General features: G+C 43.6%; 1 protein-coding gene across 2 annotated transcripts in view; it reads left to right on the top strand.

Annotated features, from left to right (window-relative positions):
* entpd1 (ectonucleoside triphosphate diphosphohydrolase 1) overlaps nt 1-21,767 on the top strand; it is an 84,293-nt gene that overhangs the window by 41,904 nt on the left and 20,622 nt on the right. For both annotated transcript variants that reach the window (XM_046336263.1, XM_046336264.1), the window contains one exon: nt 12,304-12,463. In XM_046336263.1, coding sequence (XP_046192219.1) covers nt 12,304-12,463 — 160 coding nt within the window. The remainder of the gene's footprint in view (nt 1-12,303; nt 12,464-21,767) is intronic.

Here is a 21,767-nt window from a genome sequence, read left to right as displayed (position 1 = left end):
CCCAATGGTGTTTAGGAGGAGAACTGTAACTACTGACTGGCCAGAACCACTACGACCCAATGGTGTTTAGGAGGAGAACTGTAACTACTGACTGGCCAGAACCACTACTACCCAATGGTGTTTAGGAGGAGAACTGTAACTACTGACTGGCCAGAACCACTACGACCCAATGGTGTTTAGGAGGAGAACTGTAACTACTGACTGGCCAGAACCACTACTACCCAATGGTGTTTAGGAGGAGAACTGTAACTACTGACTGGCCAGAACCACTACGACCCAATGGTGTTTAGGAGGAGAACTGTAACTACTGACTGGCCAGAACCACTACTACCCAATGGTGTTTAGGAGGAGAACTGTAACTACTGACTGGCCAGAACCACTACTACCCAATGGTGTTTAGGAGGAGAACTGTAACTACTGACTGGCCAGAACCACTACTACCCAATGGTGTTTAGGAGGAGAACTGTAACTACTGACTGGCCAGAACCACTACTACCCAATGGTGTTTAGGAGGAGAACTGTAACTACTGACTGGCCAGAACCACTACGACCCAATGGTGTTTAGGAGGAGAACTGTAACTACTGACTGGCCAGAACCACTACTACCCAATGGTGTTTAGGAGGAGAACTGTAACTACTGACTGGCCAGAACCACTACGACCCAATGGTGTTTAGGAGGAGAACTGTAACTACTGACTGGCCAGAACCACTACTACCCAATGGTGTTTAGGAGGAGAACTGTAACTACTGACTGGCCAGAACCACTACTACCCAATGGTGTTTAGGAGGAGAACTGTAACTACTGACTGGCCAGAACCACTACTACCCAATGGTGTTTAGGAGGAGAACTGTAACTACTGACTGGCCAGAACCACTACTACCCAATGGTGTTTAGGAGGAGAACTGTAACTACTGACTGGCCAGAACCACTACTACCCAATGGTGTTTAGGAGGAGAACTGTAACTACTGACTGGCCAGAACCACTACTACCCAATGGTGTTTAGGAGGAGAACTGTAACTACTGACTGGCCAGAACCACTACTACCCAATGGTGTTTAGGAGGAGAACTGTAACTACTGACTGGCCAGAACCACTACTACCCAATGGTGTTTAGGAGGAGAACTGTAACTACTGACTGGCCAGAACCACTACTACCCAATGGTGTTTAGGAGGAGAACTGTAACTACTGACTGGCCAGAACCACTACTACCCAATGGTGTTTAGGAGGAGAACTGTAACTACTGACTGGCCAGAACCACTACTACCCAATGGTGTTTAGGAGGAGAACTGTAACTACTGACTGGCCAGAACCACTACTACCCAATGGTGTTTAGGAGGAGAACTGTAACTACTGACTGGCCAGAACCACTACTACCCAATGGTGTTTAGGAGGAGAACTGTAACTACTGACTGGCCAGAACCACTACTACCCAATGGTGTTTAGGAGGAGAACTGTAACTACTGACTGGCCAGAACCACTACGACCCAATGGTGTTTAGGAGGAGAACTGTAACTACTGACTGGCCAGAACCACTACTACCCAATGGTGTTTAGGAGGAGAACTGTAACTACTGACTGGCCAGAACCACTACTACCCAATGGTGTTTAGGAGGAGAACTGTAACTACTGACTGGCCAGAACCACTACTACCCAATGGTGTTTAGGAGGAGAACTGTAACTACTGACTGGCCAGAACCACTACGACCCAATGGTGTTTAGGAGGAGAACTGTAACTACTGACTGGCCAGAACCACTACTACCCAATGGTGTTTAGGAGGAGAACTGTAACTACTGACTGGCCAGAACCACTACGACCCAATGGTGTTTAGGAGGAGAACTGTAACTACTGACTGGCCAGAACCACTACGACCCAATGGTGTTTAGGAGGAGAACTGTAACTACTGACTGGCCAGAACCACTACGACCCAATGGTGTTTAGGAGGAGAACTGTAACTACTGACTGGCCAGAACCACTACTGACCCAATGGTGTTTAGGAGGAGAACTGTAACTACTGACTGGCCAGAACCACTACGACCCAATGGTGTTTAGGAGGAGAACTGTAACTACTGACTGGCCAGAACCACTACGACCCAATGGTGTTTAGGAGGAGAACTGTAACTACTGACTGGCCAGAACCACTACGACCCAATGGTGTTTAGGAGGAGAACTGTAACTACTGACTGGCCAGAACCACTACGACCCAATGGTGTTTAGGAGGAGAACTGTAACTACTGACTGGCCAGAACCACTACGACCCAATGGTGTTTAGGAGGAGAACTGTAACTACTGACTGGCCAGAACCACTACGACCCAATGGTGTTTAGGAGGAGAACTGTAACTACTGACTGGCCAGAACCACTACTACCCAATGGTGTTTAGGAGGAGAACTGTAACTACTGACTGGCCAGAACCACTACTACCCAATGGTGTTTAGGAGGAGAACTGTAACTACTGACTGGCCAGAACCACTACGACCCAATGGTGTTTAGGAGGAGAACTGTAACTACTGACTGGCCAGAACCACTACGACCCAATGGTGTTTAGGAGGAGAACTGTAACTACTGACTGGCCAGAACCACTACTACCCAATGGTGTTTAGGAGGAGAACTGTAACTACTGACTGGCCAGAACCACTACTACCCAATGGTGTTTAGGAGGAGAACTGTAACTACTGACTGGCCAGAACCACTACTACCCAATGGTGTTTAGGAGGAGAACTGTAACTACTGACTGGCCAGAACCACTACGACCCAATGGTGTTTAGGAGGAGAACTGTAACTACTGACTGGCCAGAACCACTACGACCCAATGGTGTTTAGGAGGAGAACTGTAACTACTGACTGGCCAGAACCACTACTGACCCAATGGTGTTTAGGAGGAGAACTGTAACTACTGACTGGCCAGAACCACTACGACCCAATGGTGTTTAGGAGGAGAAATGTAACTACTGACTGGCCAGAACCACTACGACCCAATGGTGTTTAGGAGGAGAAATGTAACTACTGACTGGCCAGAACCACTACGACCCAATGGTGTTTAGGAGGAGAACTGTAACTACTGACTGGCCAGAACCACTACGACCCAATGGTGTTTAGGAGGAGAACTGTAACTACTGACTGGCCAGAACCACTACGACCCAACTAATCCTGGATTACCTATTCTTTGACACATTTGGATAAACCTGCTTATATCAAGCAATAGACAGTTTGTGGAAAGGTAAAAAAACCACACAGTGAAACTCCACTGAACAAAAATATTAGTAAAATGTGTAAAGTGTTGGTCCAATGTTTCATGAGCTGAAATTAAAGATCCCTGAAATTTTCCATATGCACTAAAAGCTTATTTCTCTAAAATTGTGTGGACAAATTTGTTTCCATATTTGTTAGTGAGCATTTCTCCTTTGCCAAGATAATCCATCTACCTGACAGATGTGGCATATCAAGGAGTTGATTCAACAGCATGACAATTACACAGATGTACCTTGCGCTGGGGACAATGAAAGGCCACTCTAAAATGTGCGGTTTTGTGACACAACACAATGCCACAGATGTCTCACGTTTTGAGGGAGCCTGCTATTGGCATGCTGAATGCAGGAATGTCCACCATAGCTGTTGCCAGAGAATTTTATTTTCATTTCCCTAGCATACGCCACCCTCATAGTCTTTTTAGAGAATTAGGCAGTACGTCCAACTAGCCTCACAACCGCAGACCACGTGTATGGCGTTGTTTGGGCGAGCGGTTTGCTGATGTCAATGTTGTGAATGAAGTGCCCCATGGTGGCAGTGGGGTTATGGTGTGGGAAGGCATAAGCTACGGACAGTGAACACAATTGCGTTTTATCAATGGCAATTTGAATGCAGAGAGATACCATGACGAGATCCTGAGGCCCATTGTCGTGCCATTCATCCACCGCCATCACCTCATGTTTCAGCACGATAATGCACGGCCCCGTGTCGCAAGGATCTGTACACAGTTCCTGGAAGTTGAAAATGTCCCAGTTCATCCATGGCCTGCATACTCACCAGACATGTCACCCATAGAGCATGTTCGTGATGCTCTGAATCGATGTGTAGGACAGTGTGTTCCAGTTCCCACCAATATCCAGCAACTTCGCACTGCCATTGAAGAGGGGTGGGACAACATTCCACAGGCCACAAACAACAGCCTGATCAACTCTATGTGAAGGAGATGTGTCCTGCTGCATGAGGCAAATCGTGGTCACACCAGATACTGACTGGTTTTCTAATCCATGTCCCTACCATTTTTTAAGGCATCTGTGACCAACTGATGCATATCTTTATTCCCAGTTGTGAAAATCCATAGACTTAAAGTGACTGATGTCCTAATATGAACTGTAACTCAGTAAAATGTTAGAAATCGTTGCATGTTACGTTTATATTTTTGTTCAGTATAAAACAGCTTGTGAGGCTTTCTTTAGTTTCCCAATGAATAAAGCTGAAGCTGGGTTTCCCAAGTCGTTTGGCGCTAACTGCTCATGCTGAACAGCCAGCTAAACAGACGGCTCTGCAGCCAGCTAAACAGACGGCTCTGCAGCCAGCTAAACAGACGGCTCTGCAGCCAGCTAAACAGACGGCTCTGCAGCCTGTCAGTGTTATTGGGTAGCAGCAAGCTAAACAGACGGCTCTACAGCCTGCTAAACAGACGGCTCTGCAGCCAGCTAAACAGACGGCTCTGCAGCCAGCTAAAGAGACGGCTCTGCAGACAGCTAAACAGACGGCTCTGCAGCCAGCTAAACAGACGGCTATGCAGCCTGTCAGTGTTATTGGGTAGCAGCAAACTAAACAGACGGCTCTGCAGCCTATCAGTGTTATTGGGTAGCAGCAAACTAAACAGACGGCTCTGCAGCAAACTAAACAGACGGCTCTGCAGACAGCTAAACAGACGGCTCTGCAGCAAACTAAACAGACGGCTATGCAGCCTGCTAAACAGACGGCTCTGCAGCCTATCAGTGTTATTGGGTAGCAGCCAGCTAAACAGACGGCTCTGCAGCCTGTCAGTGTTATTGGGTAGCAGCAAACTAAACAGACGGCTATGCAGCCTGTCAGTGTTATTGGGTAGCAGCAAACTAAACAGACGGCTCTGCAGCCTATCAGTGTTATTGGGTAGCAGCAAACTAAACAGACGGCTATGCAGCCTGTCAGTGTTATTGGGTAGCAGCAAACTAAACAGACGGCTATGCAGCCTGTCAGTGTTATTGGGTAGCAGCAAACTAAACAGACGGCTCTGCAGCCTATCAGTGTTATTGGGTAGCAGCAAACTAAACAGACGGCTCTGCAGCCTGCTAAACAGACGGCTCTGCAGCCTGTCAGTGTTATTGGGTAGCAGCAAACTAAACAGACGGCTCTGCAGCCTGTCAGTGTTATTGGGTAGCAGCAAACTAAACAGACGGCTCTGCAGCCTGTCAGTGTTATTGGGTAGCAGCAAACTAAACAGACGGCTCTGCAGCAAACTAAACAGACGGCTATGCAGCCTGCTAAAGAGACGGCTCTGCAGCCTATCAGTGTTATTGGGTAGCAGCAAACTAAACAGACGGCTCTGCAGCCTATCAGTGTTATTGGGTAGCAGCAAACTAAACAGACGGCTCTGCAGCCTGTCAGTGTTATTGGGTAGCAGCAAACTAAACAGACGGCTCTGCAGCCAGCTAAACAGACGGCTCTGCAGCCTGTCAGTGTTATTGGGTAGCAGCAAACTAAACAGACGGCTCTGCAGCCAGCTAAACAGACGGCTCTGCAGCCTATCAGTGTTATTAGGTAGCAGCAAACTAAACAGATGGCTCTGCAGCCTATCAGTGTTATTGGGTAGCAGCCAGCTAAACAGACGGCTCTGCAGCCAGCTAAACAGACGGCTCTGCAGCCAGCTAAACAGACGGCTCTGCAGCCAGCTAAACAGACGGCTCTGCAGCCAGCTAAACAGACGGCTCTGCATCCAGCTAAACAGACGGCTCTGCAGCCAGCTAAACAGACGGCTCTGCAGCCAGCTAAACAGACGGCTCTGCAGCCAGCTAAACAGACGGCTCTGCATCCAGCTAAACAGACGGCTCTGCATCCAGCTAAACAGACGGCTCTGCATCCAGCTAAACAGACGGCTCTGCATCCAGCTAAACAGACGGCTCTGCATCCAGCTAAACAGACGGCTCTGCATCCAGCTAAACAGACGGCTCTGCATCCAGCTAAACAGACGGATTCCCAGATCCTTTAAAACGGTATAAAATACATGTATGTTTGAGGACTGTTGTTTTGAATTTGGCGCCCTGCATTTTCACTGGCTGTTGTCATATCAATCCCGTTAACAGGATTGCAGCCCAAATAAAAAAGCCAGTGAGGGAGACATGAGTCTTCAGTGATTTTGTTGCAGTTCGTTCCAGTCATTGGCAGCATTTGACACTAACCAGAAATTTCTGAAAACGCTGGACGCTAATGAGGAAGTTCATTTGACAACACTTGACAATAACTAGGAAGTTTTTCCAAAAACACTAGATACTAACCAGAAAGTTAACATGAAAACACTGGGCAACAACAAGGAAGTTACTGGACAATAACCAGGAAGTTAATATAAAAACACTGGATAATAACTAGGAGGTTTTTATGAAAACACTGGACACTAACCAGGAAATGAATATGAAAACACTGACTAATATCTAGGAAGTTATTATGAAAAGAATAGACACTAACCAGGAAATGATTAGGAAAACACTGACTAATATCTAGGAAGTTATTATGAAAAGAATAGACACTAACCAGGAAATGATTAGGAAAACACTGACTAATATCTAGGAAGTTATTATGAAAAGAATAGACACTAACCAGGAAATGATTAGGAAAACACTGACTAATATATAGGAAGTTATTATGAAAAGAATAGACACTAACCAGGAAATGAATATGAAAACACTGACTAATATCTAGGAAGTTATTATGAAAAGAATAGACACTAACCAGGAAATGATTAGGAAAACACTGACTAATATATAGGAAGTTATTATGAAAAGAATAGACACTAACCAGGAAATGATTAGGAAAACACTGACTAATATCTAGGAAGTTATTATGAAAAGAATAGACACTAACCAGGAAATGATTAGGAAAACACTGACTAATATCTAGGAAGTTATTATGAAAAGAATAGACACTAACCAGGAAATGATTAGGAAAACACTGACTAATATCTAGGAAGTTATTATGAAAAGAATAGACACTAACCAGGAAATGATTAGGAAAACACTGACTAATATCTAGGAAGTTATTATGAAAAGAATAGACACTAACCAGGAAATTATTAGGAAAACACTGAACACCAACTAGAAAGTTACTGAACACTAACTAGACAGTTAATAAGCTAACCATGCAGTTCTTATAAAAACACTAGGCACTAACCTTGCTGTTCTTATAAAAACACTAGGCACTAACCATGCAGTTCTTATAAAAACACTAGGCACTAACCAGGAAGTTACTGGACACTAACTAGACAGTTAATAAGCTAACCATGCAGTTCTTATAAAAACACTAGGCACTAACCAAGAAGTTATTATGAAAACATTAGACACTAACCAGGAAGTTACTGGACACTAACTAGACAGTTAATAAGCTAACCATGCAGTTCTTATAAAAACACTAGGCACTAACCAAGAAGTTATTATGAAAACATTAGACACTAACCAGGAAGTTACTGGACACTAACTAGACAGTTAATAAGCTAACCATGCAGTTCTTATAAAAACACTAGGCACTAACCAAGAAGTTATTATGAAAACATTAGACACTAAACATGCAGTTCTTATAAAAACACTAGGCACTAACCAAGAAGTTATTATGAAAACATTAGACACTAACCATGCAGTTCTTATAAAAACACTAGGCACTAACCAAGAAGTTATTATGAAAACATTAGACACTAACCATGCAGTTCTTATAAAAACACTAGGCACTAACCAAGAAGTTATTATGAAAACATTAGACACTAACCATGCAGTTCTTATAAAAACACTAGGCACTAACCAGGAAGTTACTGGACACTAACTAGACAGTTAATAAGCTAACCATGCAGTTCTTATAAAAACACTAGGCACTAACCAAGAAGTTATTATGAAAACATTAGACACTAACCAGGAAGTTACTGGACACTAACTAGACAGTTAATTAGCTAACCATGCAGTTCTTATAAAAACACTAGGCACTAACCAAGAAGTTATTATGAAAACATTAGACACTAAACATGCAGTTCTTATAAAAACACTAGGCACTAACCAAGAAGTTATTATGAAAACATTAGACACTAACCATGCAGTTCTTATAAAAACACTAGGCACTAACCAAGAAGTTATTATGAAAACATTAGACACTAACCATGCAGTTCTTATAAAAACACTAGGCACTAACCAAGAAGTTATTATGAAAACATTAGACACTAACCAGGAAGTTACTGGACACTAACTAGACAGTTAATAAGCTAACCATGCAGTTCTTATAAAAACACTAGGCACTAACCAAGAAGTTATTATGAAAACATTAGACACTAACCAGGAAGTTACTGGACACTAACTAGACAGTTAATAAGCTAACCATGCAGTTCTTATAAAAACACTAGGCACTAACCAAGAAGTTATTATGAAAACATTAGACACTAAACATGCAGTTCTTATAAAAACACTAGGCACTAACCAAGAAGTTATTATGAAAACATTAGACACTAACCATGCAGTTCTTATAAAAACACTAGGCACTAACCAAGAAGTTATTATGAAAACATTAGACACTAACCATGCAGTTCTTATAAAAACACTAGGCACTAACCAAGAAGTTATTATGAAAACATTAGACACTAACCATGCAGTTCTTATAAAAACACTAGGCACTAACCAGGAAGTTACTGGACACTAACTAGACAGTTAATAAGCTAACCATGCAGTTCTTATAAAAACACTAGGCACTAACCAAGAAGTTATTATGAAAACATTAGACACTAACCAGGAAGTTACTGGACACTAACTAGACAGTTAATAAGCTAACCATGCAGTTCTTATAAAAACACTAGGCACTAACCAAGAAGTTATTATGAAAACATTAGACACTAACCAGGAATTTACTGGACACTAACTAGACAGTTAATAAGCTAACCATGCAGTTCTTATAAAAACACTAGGCACTAACCAAGAAGTTATTATGAAAACATTAGACACTAACCATGCAGTTCTTATAAAAACACTAGGCACTAAACATGCAGTTCTTATAAAAACACTAGGCACTAACCATGCAGTTCTTATAAAAACACTAGGCACTAACCATGCAGTTCTTATAAAAACACTAGGCACTGACCATGCAGTTCTTATAAAAACACTAGGCACTAACCATGCAGTTCTTATAAAAACACTAGGCACTAACCAAGAAGTTATTATGAAAACATTAGACACTAAACATGCAGTTCTTATAAAAACACTAGGCACTAACCATGCAGTTCTTATAAAAACACTAGGCACTAACCATGCAGTTCTTATAAAAACACTAGGCACTAACCATGCAGTTCTTATAAAAACACTAGGCACTAACCATGCAGTTCTTATAAAAACACTAGGCACTAACCATGCAGTTCTTATAAAAACATTAGGCACTAACCATGCAGTTCTTATAAAAACACTAGGCACTAACCAAGAAGTTATTATGAAAACATTAGACACTAACCATGCAGTTCTTATAAAAACACTAGGCACTAACCAAGAAGTTATTATGAAAACATTAGACACTAACCATGCAGTTCTTATAAAAACACTAGGCACTAACCAAGAAGTTATTATGAAAACATTAGACACTAACCATGCAGTTCTTATAAAAACACTAGGCACTAACCAGGAAGTTACTGGACACTAACTAGACAGTTAATAAGCTAACCATGCAGTTCTTATAAAAACACTAGGCACTAACCAAGAAGTTATTATGAAAACATTAGACACTAACCAGGAAGTTACTGGACACTAACTAGACAGTTAATAAGCTAACCATGCAGTTCTTATAAAAACACTAGGCACTAACCAAGAAGTTATTATGAAAACATTAGACACTAAACATGCAGTTCTTATAAAAACACTAGGCACTAACCAAGAAGTTATTATGAAAACATTAGACACTAACCATGCAGTTCTTATAAAAACACTAGGCACTAACCAAGAAGTTATTATGAAAACATTAGACACTAACCATGCAGTTCTTATAAAAACACTAGGCACTAACCAAGAAGTTATTATGAAAACATTAGACACTAACCAGGAAGTTACTGGACACTAACTAGACAGTTAATAAGCTAACCATGCAGTTCTTATAAAAACACTAGGCACTAACCAAGAAGTTATTATGAAAACATTAGACACTAACCAGGAAGTTACTGGACACTAACTAGACAGTTAATAAGCTAACCATGCAGTTCTTATAAAAACACTAGGCACTAACCAAGAAGTTATTATGAAAACATTAGACACTAAACATGCAGTTCTTATAAAAACACTAGGCACTAACCAAGAAGTTATTATGAAAACATTAGACACTAACCATGCAGTTCTTATAAAAACACTAGGCACTAACCAAGAAGTTATTATGAAAACATTAGACACTAACCATGCAGTTCTTATAAAAACACTAGGCACTAACCAAGAAGTTATTATGAAAACATTAGACACTAACCATGCAGTTCTTATAAAAACACTAGGCACTAACCAGGAAGTTACTGGACACTAACTAGACAGTTAATAAGCTAACCATGCAGTTCTTATAAAAACACTAGGCACTAACCAAGAAGTTATTATGAAAACATTAGACACTAACCAGGAAGTTACTGGACACTAACTAGACAGTTAATAAGCTAACCATGCAGTTCTTATAAAAACACTAGGCACTAACCAAGAAGTTATTATGAAAACATTAGACACTAACCAGGAATTTACTGGACACTAACTAGACAGTTAATAAGCTAACCATGCAGTTCTTATAAAAACACTAGGCACTAACCAAGAAGTTATTATGAAAACATTAGACACTAACCATGCAGTTCTTATAAAAACACTAGGCACTAAACATGCAGTTCTTATAAAAACACTAGGCACTAACCATGCAGTTCTTATAAAAACACTAGGCACTAACCATGCAGTTCTTATAAAAACACTAGGCACTAACCATGCAGTTCTTATAAAAACACTAGGCACTAACCATGCAGTTCTTATAAAAACACTAGGCACTAACCAAGAAGTTATTATGAAAACATTAGACACTAAACATGCAGTTCTTATAAAAACACTAGGCACTAACCATGCAGTTCTTATAAAAACACTAGGCACTAACCATGCAGTTCTTATAAAAACACTAGGCACTAACCATGCAGTTCTTATAAAAACACTAGGCACTAACCATGCAGTTCTTATAAAAACACTAGGCACTAACCATGCAGTTCTTATAAAAACATTAGGCACTAACCATGCAGTTCTTATAAAAACACTAGGCACTAACCATGCAGTTCTTATAAAAACACTAGGCACTAACCATGCAGTTCTTATAAAAACATTAGGCACTAACCATGCAGTTCTTATAAAAACACTAGGCACTAACCAGGAAGTTACTGGACACTAACTAGACAGTTAATAAGCTAACCATGCAGTTCTTATAAAAACACTAGGCACTAACCAAGAAGTTATTATGAAAACATTAGACACTAACCATGCAGTTCTTATAAAAACACTAGGCACTAACCAAGAAGTTATTATGAAAACATTAGACACTAACCATGCAGTTCTTATAAAAACACTAGGCACTAACCAAGAAGTTATTATGAAAACATTAGACACTAACCATGCAGTTCTTATAAAAACACTAGGCACTAACCAAGAAGTTATTATGAAAACATTAGACACTAACCATGCAGTTCTTATAAAAACACTAGGCACTAACCAAGAAGTTATTATGAAAACATTAGACACTAACCATGCAGTTCTTATAAAAACACTAGGCACTAACCAAGAAGTTATTATGAAAACATTAGACACTAACCATGCAGTTCTTATAAAAACACTAGGCACTAACCAAGAAGTTATTATGAAAACATTAGACACTAACCATGCAGTTCTTATAAAAACACTAGGCACTAACCAAGAAGTTATTATGAAAACATTAGACACTAACCAGGAAGTTAAAATTAAAAACACTGATCAGGAAGTCATTATGAAAACACTGTACACTAATCAGGAAGTAAAAATGAAAACACTGGACTAACCAAAAGGTGTGTGTGTGTGTGTGTGTGTGTGTAGGATGGAAAACCAGAGCTTGTCTGATCAGGTGCTTTGGTCGGTAGAGGAGGTGTTGCGGTCCTCTCCGTTCTCCTATCAGGGCGCTCGCATCATCACAGGCCAGGAGGAGGGAGCCTTCGGCTGGGTCACTGTGAACTACCTGAGTGACCGACTGAAACAGGTGAGAACATTCTCGTTCGTGTTTAAACACTGCTCATCCATAATGTTTGCACCCCGGTAACGAATGCAGGATATGGCTGGAAAACGTACCTCATTCCAGGGATGGAAGATGTAGCAGTACTCCACATGATCCCATTATCCAAAATGACAAAACAAAATTAAACGCTGCTAGTTTTAAAATGAAAGCGCATTTTTCATCTTCATTCTAGACTAATATTAAAACAGCCCATGTAAATAATAAAATACTGTCAAGGAGGTGTGAAAACAGAACTCCTTAAAAATGTGTCAAGAACAGAAGTTGGGGTATGGAGGAGACAAAATACTGGTACCTACATATAAAACATGTTGCTTTACACTGTAATTGTTCATACAAACAAAACTAAACTGCCACTTATTAAAAGGAATGGAATGGTTTTCCATATTTCATCTGTGTTAACTGTGTTAGGGGCTGGCTAAGAACACAGTTCGTCTCAGAATGTTGCTTGTGGGGAAAGGGTCTGAATACTTAATAAAATGCCCTGTATCTTACCTGAGAAAAACCCAAGAGCGAATGAAATTGCCCCTCTATCTCTGTAGGCAAGCTATCTGATGCTGTCTGGTCATAAAGAGTATGACATTGTTGCCGCCCATGGTGTTGAATGAAAGGGAAGACAGCTTGGATTTGACATCACAACCATCAAATGGCATTACGAGCATACGTCATTGACAGAAACAACTTGAATTGTTGCATCTCGTTGTTGTCCTCCGCTGGCTAGCTAGCTAGCTAAAATGGTCCCTTTCCTAAATTAGCCATGGATGGAGATAGGGATATGGACTTGTGGTTTTACTTAGTTCTCTGTACTGGCCAATGATTATAACTGCGACTCTGATCCAACCATTAATTCACACATTGCAGTGCCCCCCTGGCCTGAGAGGATGGAAGTTCAATATGTAGCTAGATGTAGAAGGCTAATGTTAACTAGATAACGTTGGCCATGAAAGGAAGTTAGGCTAGCGAGCAATTTAGCCAGGTAGCCTAGAACAACACATACAACCGTGTATTGTATGACAGAGTGATAGACTGTTTAGTCAACATGACAGAGAGGAGGGTGGTGTTTCTCTACCAATAGGGTGATTCAACATGACAGAGAGGAGGGTGGTGTTTCTCTACCAGTAGGGTGAGTCAACATGACAGAGAGGAGGATGGTGTTTCTCTCCCAGTAGGGTGAGTCAACATGAGAGGAGGGTGGTGTTTCTCTCCCAGTAGGGTGAGTCAACATGACAGAGAGGAGGGTGGTGTTTCTCTCCCAGTAGGGTGAGTCAACATGACAGAGAGGAGGGTGGTGTTTCTCTACCAGTAGGGTGAGTCAACATGACAGAGAGGAGGGTGGTGTTTCTCTACCAGTAGGGTGAGTCAACATGACAGAGAGGAGGGTGGTGTTTCTCTACCAGTAGTGTGAGTCAACATGAGAGGAGGGTGGTGTTTCTCTACCAGTAGGGTGAGTCAACATGAGAGGAGGGTGGTGTTTCTCTACCAGTAGGGTGAGTCAACATGACAGAGAGGAGGATGGTGTTTCTCTACCAGTAGGGTGAGTCAACATGAGAGGAGGGTGGTGTTTCTCTACCAGTAGGGTGAGTCAACATGACAGAGAGGAGGATGGTGTTTCTCTACCAGTAGGGTGAGTCAACATGAGAGGAGGATGGTGTTTCTCTACCAGTAGGGTGAGTCAACATGAGAGGAGGGTGGTGTTTCTCTACCAGTAGGGTGAGTCAACATGACAGAGAGGAGGATGGTGTTTCTCTACCAGTAGGGTGAGTCAACATGAGAGGAGGGTGGTGTTTCTCTACCAGTAGGGTGAGTCAACATGAGAGGAGGGTGGTGTTTCTCTACCAGTAGGGTGAGTCAACATGACAGAGAGGAGGGTGGTGTTTCTCTACCAGTAGGGTGAGTCAACATGACAGAGAGGAGGGTGGTGTTTCTCTACCAATAGGGTGAGTCAACATGACAGAGAGGAGGATGGTGTTTCTCTACCAGTAGGGTGAGTCAACATGAGAGGAGGATGGTGTTTCTCTACCAGTAGGGTGAGTCAACATGACAGAGAGGAGGATGGTGTTTCTCTCCCAGTAGGGTGAGTCAACATGAGAGGAGGGTGGTGTTTCTCTACCAGTAGGGTGAGTCAACATGACAGAGAGGAGGATGGTGTTTCTCTACCAGTAGGGTGAGTCAACATGACAGAGAGGAGGGTGGTGTTTCTCTACCAGTAGGGTGAGTCAACATGACAGAGAGGAGGGTGGTGTTTCTCTACCAGTAGGGTGAGTCAACATGACAGAGAGGAGGGTGGTGTTTCTCTACCAGTAGGGTGAGTCAACATGACAGAGAGGAGGGTGGTGTTTCTCTACCAGTAGGGTGAGTCAACATGACAGAGAGGAGGGTGGTGTTTCTCTACCAGTAGGGTGAGTCAACATGACAGAGAGGAGGGTGGTGTTTCTCTACCAGTAGGGTGAGTCAACATGACAGAGAGGAGGGTGGTGTTTCTCTACCAGTAGGGTGAGTCAACATGACAGAGAGGAGGATGGTGTTTCTCTACCAGTAGGGTGAGTCAACATGACAGAGAGGAGGGTGGTGTTTCTCTACCAGTAGGGTGAGTCAACATGACAGAGAGGAGGGTGGTGTTTCTCTACCAGTAGGGTGAGTCAACATGACAGAGAGGAGGGTGGTGTTTCTCTACCAGTAGGGTGAGTCAACATGACAGAGAGGAGGAGGATGGTGTTTCTCTACCAGTAGGGTGAGTCAACATGACAGAGAGGAGGGTGGTGTTTCTCTACCAGTAGGGTGAGTCAACATGACAGAGAGGAGGGTGGTGTTTCTCTACCAGTAGGGTGAGTCAACATGACAGAGAGGAGGGTGGTGTTTCTCTACCAGTAGGGTGAGTCAACATGACAGAGAGGAGGGTGGTGTTTCTCTACCAGTAGGGTGAGTCAACATGACAGAGAGGAGGGTGGTGTTTCTCTACCAGTAGGGTGAGTCAACATGACAGAGAGGAGGGTGGTGTTTCTCTACCAGTAGGGTGAGTCAACATGACAGAGAGGAGGGTGGTGTTTCTCTACCAGTAGGGTGAGTCAACATGACAGAGAGGAGGGTGGTGTTTCTCTACCAGTAGGGTGAGTCAACATGACAGAGAGGAGGGTGGTGTTTCTCTACCAGTAGGGTGAGTCAACATGACAGAGAGGAGGGTGGTGTTTCTCTACCAGTAGGGTGAGTCAACATGACAGAGAGGAGGGTGGTGTTTCTCTACCAGTAGGGTGAGTCAACATGACAGAGAGGAGGGTGGTGTTTCTCTACCAGTAGGGTGAGTCAACATGACAGAGAGGAGGGTGGTGTTTCTCTACCAGTAGGGTGAGTCAACATGACAGAGAGGAGGGTGGTGTTTCTCTACCAGTAGGGTGAGTCAACATGACAGAGAGGAGGGTGGTGTTTCTCTACCAGTAGGGTGAGTCAACATGACAGAGAGGAGGATGGTGTTTCTCTACCAGTAGGGTGAGTCAACATGACAGAGAGGAGGGTGGTGTTTCTCTACCAGTAGGGTGAGTCAACATGACAGAGAGGAGGGTGGTGTTTCTCTACCAGTAGGGTGAGTCAACATGACAGAGAGGAGGGTGGTGTTTCTCTACCAGTAGGGTGAGTCAACATGACAGAGAGGAGGGTGGTGTTTCTCTACCAGTAGGGTGAGTCAACATGACAGAGAGGAGGGTGGTGTTTCTCTACCAGTAGGGTGAGTCAACATGACAGAGGGAGGGTGGTGTTTCTCTACCAGTAGGGTGAGTCAACATGACAGAGAGGAGGGTGGTGTTTCTCTACCAGTAGGGTGAGTCAACATGACAGAGAGGAGGGTGGTGTTTCTCTACCAGTAGGGTGAGTCAACATGACAGAGAGGAGGGTGGTGTTTCTCTACCAGTAGGGTGAGTCAACATGACAGAGAGGAGGGTGGTGTTTCTCTACCAGTAGGGTGAGTCAACATGACAGAGAGGAGGGTGGTGTTTCTCTACCAGTAGGGTGAGTCAACATGACAGAGAGGAGGGTGGTGTTTCTCTACCAGTAGGGTGAGTCAACATGACAGAGGAGGGTGGTGTTTCTCTACCAGTAGGGTGAGTCAACATGACAGAGGAGGGTGGTGTTTCTCTACCAGTAGGGTGAGTCAACATGACAGAGAGGATGGTGTTTCTCTACCAGTAGGGTGAGTCAACATGACAGAGAGGAGGGTGGTGTTTCTCTACCAGTAGGGTGAGTCAACATGACAGAGAGGAGGGTGGTGTTTCTCTACCAGTAGGGTGAGTCAACATGACAGAGAGGAGGGTGGTGTTTCTCTACCAGTAGGGTGAGTCAACATGAGAGGAGGGTGGTGTTTCTCTACCAGTAGGGTGAGTCAACATGAGAGGAGGGTGGTGTTTCTCTACCAGTAGGGTGAGTCAACATGACAGAGAGGAGGATGGTGTTTCTCTACCAGTAGGGTGAGTCAACATGACAGAGAGGAGGATGGTGTTTCTCTACCAGTAGGGTGAGTCAACATGACAGAGAGGAGGGTGGTGTTTCTCTACCAGTAGGGTGAGTCAACATGACAGAGGGAGGGTGGTGTTTCTCTACCAGTAGGGTGAGTCAACATGACAGAGAGGAGGGTGGTGTTTCTCTACCAGTAGGGTGAGTCAACATGACAGAGAGGAGGATGGTGTTTCTCTACCAGTAGGGTGAGTCAACATGAGAGGAGGATGGTGTTTCTCTACCAGTAGGGTGAGTCAACATGACAGAGAGGAGGGTGGTGTTTCTCTACCAGTAGGGTGAGTCAACATGACAGAGGGAGGATGGTGTTTCTCTACCAGTAGGGTGAGTCAACATGAGAGGAGGATGGTGTTTCTCTACCAGTAGGGTGAGTCAACATGACAGAGAGGAGTGGTGTTTCTCTACCAGTAGGGTGAGTCAACATGAGAGGAGGATGGTGTTTCTCTACCAGTAGGGTGAGTCAACATGACAGAGAGGAGGGTGGTGTTTCTCTACCAGTAGGGTGAGTCAACATGACAGAGAGGAGGGTGGTGTTTCTCTACCAGTAGGGTGAGTCAACATGACAGAGAGGAGGATGGTGTTTCTCTACCAGTAGGGTGAGTCAACATGAGAGGAGGGTGGTGTTTCTCTACCAGTAGGGTGAGTCAACATGACAGAGGAGGAGGATGGTGTTTCTCTACCAGTAGGGTGAGTCAACATGACAGAGAGGAGGATGGTGTTTCTCTACCAGTAGGGTGAGTCAACATGACAGAGAGGAGGATGGTGTTTCTCTACCAGTAGGGTGAGTCAACATGACTGGTGTTTCTCTACCAGTAGGGTGAGTCAACATGACAGAGAGGAGGATGGTGTTTCTCTACCAGTAGGGTGAGTCAACATGACAGAGAGGAGGGTGGTGTTTCTCTACCAGTAGGGTGAGTCAACATGACAGAGAGGAGGATGGTGTTTCTCTACCAGTAGGGTGAGTCAACATGACAGAGAGGAGGGTGGTGTTTCTCTACCAGTAGGGTGAGTCAACATGACAGAGAGGAGGGTGGTGTTTCTCTACCAGTAGGGTGAGTCAACATGACAGAGAGGAGGGTGGTGTTTCTCTACCAGTAGGGTGAGTCAACATGACAGAGAGGAGGGTGGTGTTTCTCTACCAGTAGGGTGAGTCAACATGACAGAGAGGAGGGTGGTGTTTCTCTACCAGTAGGGTGAGTCAACATGACAGAGAGGAGGATGGTGTTTCTCTACCAGTAGGGTGAGTCAACATGACAGAGAGGAGGATGGTGTTTCTCTACCAGTAGGGTGAGTCAACATGACAGAGAGGAGGGTGGTGTTTCTCTACCAGTAGGGTGAGTCAACATGACAGAGAGGAGGGTGGTGTTTCTCTCCCAGTAGGGTGAGTCAACATGAGAGGAGGGTGGTGTTTCTCTACCAGTAGGGTGAGTCAACATGACAGAGAGGAGGATGGTGTTTCTCTACCAGTAGGGTGAGTCAACATGACAGAGGGAGGATGGTGTTTCTCTACCAGTAGGGTGAGTCAACATGTGGTGTTTCTCTACCAGTAGGGTGAGTCAACATGACAGAGAGGAGGATGGTGTTTCTCTACCAGTAGGGTGAGTCAACATGAGAGGAGGATGGTGTTTCTCTACCAGTAGGGTGAGTCAACATGACAGAGAGGAGGGTGGTGTTTCTCTACCAGTAGGGTGAGTCAACATGACAGAGGAGGGTGGTGTTTCTCTCCCAGTAGGGTGAGTCAACATGACAGAGGGAGGATGGTGTTTCTCTACCAGTAGGGTGAGTCAACATGACAGAGAGGAGGGTGGTGTTTCTCTACCAGTAGGGTGAGTCAACATGACAGAGAGGAGGGTGGTGTTTCTCTACCAGTAGGGTGAGTCAACATGAGAGGAGGGTGGTGTTTCTCTACCAGTAGGGTGAGTCAACATGACAGAGAGGAGGGTCTGTTTCTCTACCAGTAGGGTGAGTCAACATGACAGAGAGTAGGATGGTCTTTCTCTACCAGTAGGGTGAGTCAACATGACAGAGAGGAGGATGGTGTTTCTCTACCAGTAGGGTGAGTCAACATGACAGAGAGGAGGGTGGTGTTTCTCTACCAGTAGGGTGAGTCAACATGACAGAGAGGAGGGTGGTGTTTCTCTACCAGTAGGGTGAGTCAACATGACAGAGAGGAGGGTGGTGTTTCTCTACCAGTAGGGTGAGTCAACATGACAGAGAGGAGGGTGGTGTTTCTCTACCAGTAGGGTGAGTCAACATGACAGAGAGGAGGGTGGTGTTTCTCTACCAGTAGGGTGAGTCAACATTGACAGAGAGGGTGAGGGTGGTCTTTTGTCTACCAGTAGGGTGAGTCTTACATGTCTACCAGTAGGGGTGGTGTTTATCTACCAGTAGGGTGAGTCTTATGAGAGGAGGGTGAGTCTTATTGTCTACCAGTAGGGTGAGTCAACATGACAGAGAGGAGGGTTGTCTGTTTGTCTACCAGTAGGGTGAGTCTTACATGACCAGAGGGAGGGTGGTGTTATTGTCTACCAGTAGGGTGAGTCAACATTGACTTATTGAGAGGAGGGTGGTGTTTCTTGTCTACCAGTAGGGTGAGTCAACATGACAGAGAGGAGGGTGGTGTTTCTTACCAGTAGGGTGAGTCTTACATGACAGAGAGGAGGGTTATTGTCTACCAGTAGGGTGAGTCAACATTACAGAGAGGAGGGTGGTCTTATTGTCTACCAGTAGGGTGAGTCTTATTGTCTTATTGTCTACCAGTAGGGTGAGTCTTATTGTCTTATTGTCTACCAGTAGGGTGAGTCTTATTGTCTTATTGTCTACCAGTAGGGTGAGTCTTATTGTCTTATTGTCTAGGGTGAGTCTTATTGTCTTATTGTCTACCAGTAGGGTGAGTCTTATTGTCTTATTGTCTACCAGTAGGGTGAGTCTTATTGTCTTATTGTCTACCAGTAGGGTGAGTCTTATTGTCTTATTGTCTACCAGTAGGGTGAGTCTTATTGTCTTATTGTCTACCAGTAGGGTGAGTCTTATTGTCTTATTGTCTACCAGTAGGGTGAGTCTTATTGTCTTATTGTCTACCAGTAGGGTGAGTCTTATTGTCTACCAGTAGGGTGTCTTATTGTCTACCAGTAGGGTGAGTCTTATTGTCTACCAGTAGGGTGAGTCTTATTGTCTACCAGTAGGGTGAGTCTTATTGTCTACCAGTAGGGTGAGTCTTATTGTCTACCAGTAGGGTGAGTCTTATTGTCTACCAGTAGGGTGAGTCTTATTGTCTACCAGTAGGGTGAGTCTTATTGTCTACCAGTAGGGTGAGTCTTATTGTCTACCAGTAGGGTGAGTCTTATTGTCTACCAGTAGGGTGAGTCTTATTGTCTACCAGTAGGGTGAGTCTTATTGTCTTATTGTCTACCAGTAGGGTGAGTCTTATTGTCTTATTGTCTACCAGTAGGGTGAGTCTTATTGTCTTATTGTCTACCAGTAGGGTGAGTCTTATTGTCTTATTGTCTACCAGTAGGGTGAGTCTTATTGTCTTATTGTCTACCAGTAGGGTGAGTCTTATTGTCTTATTGTCTACCAGTAGGGTGAGTCTTATTGTCTTATTGTCTACCAGTAGGGTGAGTCTTATTGTCTTATTGTCTACCAGTAGGGTGAGTCTTATTGTCTTATTGTCTACCAGTAGGGTGAGTCTTATTGTCTTATTGTCTACCAGTAGGGTGAGTCTTATTGTCTTATTGTCTACCAGTAGGGTGAGTCTTATTGTCTTATTGTCTACCAGTAGGGTGAGTCTTATTGTCTTATTGTCTACCAGTAGGGTGAGTCTTATTGTCTTATTGTCTACCAGTAGGGTGAGTCTTATTGTCTTATTGTCTACCAGTAGGGTGAGTCTTATTGTCTTATTGTCTACCAGTAGGGTGAGTCTTATTGTCTTATTGTCTACCAGTAGGGTGAGTCTTATTGTCTTATTGTCTACCAGTAGGGTGAGTCTTATTGTCTTATTGTCTACCAGTAGGGTGAGTCTTATTGTCTACCAGTAGGGTGAGTCTTATTGTCTTATTGTCTACCAGTAGGGTGAGTCTTATTGTCTTATTGTCTACCAGTAGGGTGAGTCTTATTGTCTTATTGTCTACCAGTAGGGTGAGTCTTATTGTCTTATTGTCTACCAGTAGGGTGAGTCTTATTGTCTACCAGTAGGGTGAGTCTTATTGTCTACCAGTAGGGTGAGTCTTATTGTCTACCAGTAGGGTGAGTCTTATTGTCTACCAGTAGGGTGAGTCTTATTGTCTTATTGTCTACCAGTAGGGTGAGTCTTATTGTCTACCAGTAGGGTGAGTCTTATTGTCTACCAGTAGGGTGAGTCTTATTGTCTACCAGTAGGGTGAGTCTTATTGTCTACCAGTAGGGTGAGTCTTATTGTCTACCAGTAGGGTGAGTCTTATTGTCTTATTGTCTACCAGTAGGGTGAGTCTTATTGTCTTATTGTCTACCAGTAGGGTGAGTCTTATTGTCTTATTGTCTACCAGTAGGGTGAGTCTTATTGTCTTATTGTCTACCAGTAGGGTGAGTCTTATTGTCTTATTGTCTACCAGTAGGGTGATTCTTATTGTCTTATTGTCTACCAGTAGGGTGAGTCTTATTGTCTTATTGTCTACCAGTAGCGTGAGTCTTATTGTCTTATTGTCTACCAGTAGGGTGATTCTTATTGTCTTATTGTCTACCAGTAGGGTGAGTCTTATTGTCTTATTGTCTACCAGTAGGGTGAGTCTTATTG

Source organism: Oncorhynchus gorbuscha, unplaced genomic scaffold, assembly GCF_021184085.1.
Source record: "Oncorhynchus gorbuscha isolate QuinsamMale2020 ecotype Even-year unplaced genomic scaffold, OgorEven_v1.0 Un_scaffold_1005, whole genome shotgun sequence".
Lineage (NCBI taxonomy): Eukaryota > Metazoa > Chordata > Actinopteri > Salmoniformes > Salmonidae > Oncorhynchus > Oncorhynchus gorbuscha.
This window is presented reverse-complemented; position numbering and strand designations above follow the sequence as displayed.